Below are 6366 nucleotides of genomic sequence, written 5' to 3'. Positions count from 1 at the left end.
AGAATATGCTAAAAACAAGGTCTAAATTTGGGGTATGCTATCCAGATTAAGTAGCTTCTCCTCTCCTTTCTTCTTGACAACCTTGGCCCAATGTCTGCCTATTCCAGGGGTCACAGACCCTCTGACTCAGGAAATTGAGTGCCTGACTGCAGGCTGACCAAAAGCCAAAGGGCTCCTCTGTCCATTCTGGCAATGACAGCCCTTAAGAGAATTCCAAGTGAGTCAAAGTCTCCTTCTGAAAAGACAGAAGTGCTGATGTCTGGTTTTGGCATCAAAGGTAATTGAGTCTGAAAGGATTTGCACCCAAAGGTCCCATTTTTCAAGAGGAAGTCTAAATCATCAGGCTATGCTCTCCTAGGAGATACATGAGGCATACATCCAGCTATACAGTTTTTACTTTATTTTTAATCCCAATAATATTTTAAACTGCCCAGAGATCAGTGATTTTCCAGCATTTCATTGGACAGAGATCTTTATTGTAAGTGTGCAATGTCTCATGGCTGATTCAGTGGGATCCTGGCATCTTTTCTGATTCCAGCACCAGGCAGACTTGCACACTGCACCCTGATGTTAGGTCTTATTGAAGACTTATAGAATCCTACTTTTGAAAATTCTTTGAGATTTGAAATATGCAGTAAAAGTTTTGTTATCTGGATTATAAAACTTTGATCTGTAGGCTTTTCAGGAACGTGTGCGTTTTATTAATAAGTATGCTGTAAGAGATTCAGAGGAACCCATAGCTGAGGCTGAGACTGACGACTTAACACCTAGTTCAGAAGAGGAAGGTAAGAGTACAGCTTTCTGTGTCTTCTGTTCAGCATATTCCACTCCTTAGGAAAGGCTTCTGCATTAAATACTGGTAGTAGATGGATAGATTAGCCTTGATAAAGGTGTCCAAATGTGCAATGGCAGGCTTGCTTTTCATCCCCTCTTTATTTTAATTGTTTCATCGCTCTATTTCCAGACACAGATACAGCCTCACAGCTCTTGGAGGCTGCCAAGTTACCCTTAAGCAAATTTCAGGTAGCCCTTCTGTAGTACAATTCTAAATTAATTAATCTGAAATTTTTGGAAGTTTAGTGGAATATACCTTCTCCCTCAATTCCAAGTACCAAAGTTCTTTATAGTAGAAATGCTAAAAAAGTGTTTATCAGCTAAAATAGCATGCCAGTAAGAGACTAATACACCTAAAGTAACGTTCATGGAAGCTGTTCATGGAGAGTGGTCTGGAAGTGAGGTGTCGAAAAGTGCATACTGAGTAGCATCAGTTTCCTGGAAGCTTCCATAAGTGCTGTCTAATTTTATTTAGTGATTACAACTTCTATGGATTCTTCATATGTATTCCCTGCCAATTTCTGTACTCTGATGAAAAGTTGAACTGGGTGCAAGACTTCAAGCTGTTTGTTGGTTTTTGTTTTCTTCTGTGCTTACACTGAGATGAGGCCATCACAAAAAGGAAAGAATACTTCCCAGTCTAATTGTGACAATTATCTGGTCATGATTCATGTGCATGGAACTAGAACCTGTGACCAGTACTTAACTAGAGATTAGTATCTTTCCATCCCAGTAAGTAATCTTCACAGGAAAGATTCAGATTTGGAAACTAAAGTAGAATTAATCCTCACCTAATGCCTTTAATACAGTATTGGTTACTTGAAACAATATTGTTTCCTCAAAGTTACTGGCTAAAGGACTTCAAAATTAATGGTCATCCACCAAGAGCTTTCTTCTAATCTAAGCATTTAGAGTTTAATATAATGTCTTAGGAAGTAAAGATGACTTTAAGTTGTTGTGGTTCTGTTCCACAGAGTGCAGCATTTGGCAATGATGAGATTGAACATTTCTGTATTCTCCAGAATACAATTTTTTTTTCCAGAATATTGTTCTAATGGGCAGTGAATAAGGCACTTCCACAGATCCAAGCCACCCTTTGAGACCAGCAGAGAAGGCTGGTATATTTGTCTATGTATAGATAGTAAATATATAAAAAGTAGTTATTTTAATGCTCAGAAACCTCTTTCTATTCCTCATGCGAAAACTCCAGTAATATTTTTAACATAATTCAATTAGTTATTGCTATAAGTAAGGTAATGAAAGAGTTTTTATAAAAGAAAACTAGTGCAGTCATCATTAAATCTCATCAAATTTCATAGTTTTTTTCAGCACATTGAGACAAATTAAAAGAAGGAAGCATTGAAATAATGACAAAGCAGCTCAACCCATTTCCATGCTGAGCTGCTGTCAGATGTGTCATTGTACTGCAAGAATGCTACAATAAAACACAGCATGTTTTAACCAGATTATCCATGTGGTTAAAAAAAATAGTCTAATATCTCAGAATACCAGTTTTACTATGTTATGTTTTTTCTTTAAACAGGTATTTCTTTAATTAAATCTTCTCCCCAAAAGGGGATATATCTTTTTAAACTACAGCCAGGACTGCAGAATCAGATTTTTATTGATTTTTTAAACAAAAGAATATGATACCCAGAAGTTGTTTTTTATATCTTTTAGGCACTGCAAAGTCAATGTTCTTGCTTAGATTTACTAACTTTCATGAGTAGAGGGGTTTTAGCTAAAATACATATATTAATTTCCTTCTAGTATATGTGGGTTTTTAATAGCATCTTTGATTCTATCCTAAGTGTTGGAAATAAAAGAGCAGAAATATTATACCTCTCCAGCTTATATTCTCATTTAATAATGTATTTTGCAGAGCCAAAGGAAGAAAAATTGGTATAAGAATTTAGGTGGAGGTCCCTAGCATCACTACATAACCCGTTTAATCTGTTTTGTTTTATATTTTCTCACCACAGGAAAGCAATCACCACAAACAGCTATTGACTCAAGATTAGAAACACAGGAAAAAAAATGGGAGCTTATAGACCTTAGTCCTTACACAAGGTAAACTGCCCTAACATAATAAATGTCAAAGGGGTTGAATCACTGCACTGCATGTAATGAATATCTGACATAAACATTTGAAGAAAATGACCATTTGGGCAAATATGCTTATTTTAGTCCTCTTGAAAGGAGCATGCAGATCACAGGATATTCTGAGTTGGAAGGGACCCACAAGGATCACCAAGTCCTGCTCTTCAGTGAATGGCCTGTACAGGGATTGAGCCCACAAGCACCACACTCCAACCAACTGAGCCAATCCCAGGGTCATAAAAAATTTGCCAGGGTGTTATGCAGGTTTAATATAGCATATTTAACAAATGCAGTTAAGTTAATAATAGTTAATAGCTGAAATAATTGTACTAGTTACATTTATTATCCAAAAGAACTATATTCTTTATTACAAGTGTTGACATGAACTTATTGAGCTAATTTAAATACACCTCCTTGTTTGCTGGGCTGCAGCTATAACCCACTTCATGCTTAAGTCCATTTGTATTCAACGTGGCATTTTTGCATTTCATTGATCTTCAAAAGACTTCAAAAATGCTGAAAAATATGCTCAAATTTAATTTTAAATTGAGAAGGAAATTAGCATTACATTGAAGCGAATGGCATTAAAACAGTATGGCAAAAATATGGCAAAATATCTTCCACGAGCTTAAATCTTGTAAGCATTTCATTTGTCTTCACCTCCTTGACTTTTACACTAGTCATAGTCATTTAGGACAAAATATAACAGTTTATTATCCACTTACCTGCCATTATGCCAAAAACAAAAAACCAAAAAAAAACCAAAAAAAAAAAAAAAACACCTATTTCTTGCAAATTAAAAGTGTCATATGTAGGAGTTTTTCATATGCTCAAAGATGAGCATGATTTTACAAATAGATTTAAAATAGACACTCAAGTATAAGAAGACCTGGCCTCAGAAATGTATTTTCTTATTGGTGTTATATAGAAGCAGAGGAAAAGTGACTCCTTAACCATATCTAACCATATGATGGTGATGTTGCCAAATATAAGCCAAATACCTGCATATAGATGTTAAGCAAAATAGACAACAACCAAAACTGCATTTGATATGAGACAAATATCTGTTTTGTATTTCTTTCAGAAAAACAATGTCTGAACCTGTGCTGAGAAATGAGTCTATCATTCAACAGCAACAGACACGTAAAGAAGAAAAATTCAACCATTTTAGGCAACTTTCCATGCTGGCTATGGAACAAAGACAAAAAGAAGAAAATGAGAGAATTTTATTGAAGCAAAATATACTTGAAATGTATGAGAACCTGCAGGTATGTTTTCAACATTATTTTCCAGTTAACTGCTGCTGGGATGTCCACCACTAGTCTGAATATCCTGATCAACCATTATCAAAGCTTTTGTATTCAGTACTAGAGATTAGAAGCAACAACAAGCTTGAAATTTCACTTGGGCAAAGGTTAAAACTAAAAGTTCTAAAGTAAAAAAACATTACTGCATGATATCTTTAATATGATATTCTTGGTACTTTCTTGATACACTCTCTGCAAAAACACTACTATATCACCATAAAAGGATGGTTATAAGTCAGACAAAAACTGACTGAAAACTGACATACATGACCAGACACTTATTAAGTAAAGCATCTCCAATCTGGCTATTTTTTTGGTTATAGACTTGTATACAGCTTTTTGAAAAGTAATAAAAAACCAGTTACACAGGGGGATAAATTGTTCTTAATGTGTCTCAGAAAAGTTAGAGAATGCAGTTTCCTTGGAATATGCATGATGCCATCAAATGAAGAATTAATATTATTAAACCTCAAAAAAGCATGCCTATAAATAACAAATGTGGTAGTATTAGTGTAGGATCCATTGTGAGGATTAACTCAGCCAATGCACTGCACATGAAATTGGCACGAGTATCTTACCAAATTGGCTTAACTGTTGAGCATCAACAGGAAAAAAATTGTTTGTTATAGTGGTGATACAATAACCACTATCAATCAGCTGCTCAATTCAGAGCTGTTAAAAGTGGATAAGAGACAGTACAAATAATTTTACATCAAATCAACCTATTTACAGAAATCTTACTTGAAAACAGCTAGTTCCCAGACAGCCGGATTTATATTACTCAACTACAGGTCAACAAGGAGCCACAGTTCTCCAGCAGTGGCTGATCCTAATAAGGATGCCAGTCCAGGTTTTCAGATATTGCTATGATTTTGGATGCCTAACATATTGTATTGAAGGGCAAATTTTTCACAAGAGTAGAACCTTGACTCTTTCTAGAACTATTTTGATTAAAAATGTTTCACAGTATGAATTTAAAACGAGATTTATTTGTGAATATGCACACTGTGCTGATAAGCACTTTTGCAGCCCTTTCATCTGTAGACCACAAAGAGCTATATACAGATTTCCAGGTATCCCCAATTTTCAGGATGGAAATGGAAAGGGAAAAGTTTTCAGAGGTGTCAAAATCCCATTTGTCCAAAGTCTCATTGAAGGCCATTATGATTTAGGCTCCTTTAGCTTCTTAAAAGGCCACAATTCCTAAGCCATTCCAGCATTTCTAACACCTAGTTTTTAATAGACTTGTTTAAGACTGCAAAGCAAATCTGTAACTGAAAAGGGACTAGGTCCACTTGGTAACTACTCTGTTGCCCTATTCTTCTTTCACACAACTATCTTATTATGCCAGCAGTTTAAAAGGGATTTTCCTAAAGTTTCTTTTCTTCATGGTGAAAAGATTGACATATAGCTGTTTCCTTTGAGAAGTCAATAAACATCCATGTAAAAAGAAAAGGAGAGATGCTCTCCTTGTACTTAGAGAGTCACAAAGTGAAACAGAACAGGAAGGATGCAGTTGCTTGTGGTGAAACCAAGACTGATGTGTTGAGCAGGGCAGTATTGCTGTTTGTTTTTGACCAGGCATCCTTGGATGAAGCACGAGGCAGAATTTACAGCGTTCGGGAAGCATACAGAAATGAGCTGCTGGAGGCCGAGCGCAGAAAAGAAGAAGAACTGGCAGCTCAGGAAGCAGCCCTGAAAGCAGAGCGAAAGAAAAACAAAAAACGGTAAAGGTTCAGCAAAAAAAGTGTAGTTGCTCGCACTTGTGAATTGTATTTAACAGTTTGGGAAAGTTCATATGCAAAGATGAGAAAAAATGTTTATTATTTTCAAGTACTTTTGGCAACTATATCACATTTTATCTCTTTGCCTGTTGCTAGTGAAAAAGTTTATCTTGTATTCTAAAAAGCTACTTGCTGCTATTTAAGTTTTTATGCTTCGCTAGAATAACTTTGCAATAAAATTCATATTCCATTCAGACTTTTCTCCCAAAATCCCAGTGTCTTTTGTCTTTTTTTTTTTTCAATAAAAACAGAACCAGTCAAGAATGAATCAGAGTTGAAACAGTGAATGCAGTCTGACAGTTTTGAATGTCATTTGACCTGGCTCCTTAAGTGGATGACAA

The 6366-nt window shown here is 35.6% G+C and overlaps 1 protein-coding gene across 1 annotated transcript in view; it reads left to right on the top strand.

Moving 5' to 3' along the window:
- The window catches only part of ADGB (androglobin), a 98036-nt gene extending 91969 nt beyond the window's left edge, over nt 1-6067 (top strand). The window contains exons 32-35 of the mRNA XM_030945672.1: nt 677-785; nt 2817-2904; nt 4019-4202; nt 5823-6067. Of these exons, the coding sequence (XP_030801532.1) occupies nt 677-785; nt 2817-2904; nt 4019-4202; nt 5823-5972 (531 nt within the window). The 3' untranslated portion in view covers nt 5973-6067. The remainder of the gene's footprint in view (nt 1-676; nt 786-2816; nt 2905-4018; nt 4203-5822) is intronic.
- The last annotated feature ends 299 nt before the right edge of the window (nt 6068-6366 follow it).

Source organism: Camarhynchus parvulus, chromosome 3 (assembly GCF_901933205.1).
Source record: "Camarhynchus parvulus chromosome 3, STF_HiC, whole genome shotgun sequence".
Taxonomy (NCBI): domain Eukaryota; kingdom Metazoa; phylum Chordata; class Aves; order Passeriformes; family Thraupidae; genus Camarhynchus; species Camarhynchus parvulus.
The sequence above is the reverse complement of the archived record's forward strand: the minus strand, read 5'-3'. Positions and strand labels throughout refer to the sequence as shown.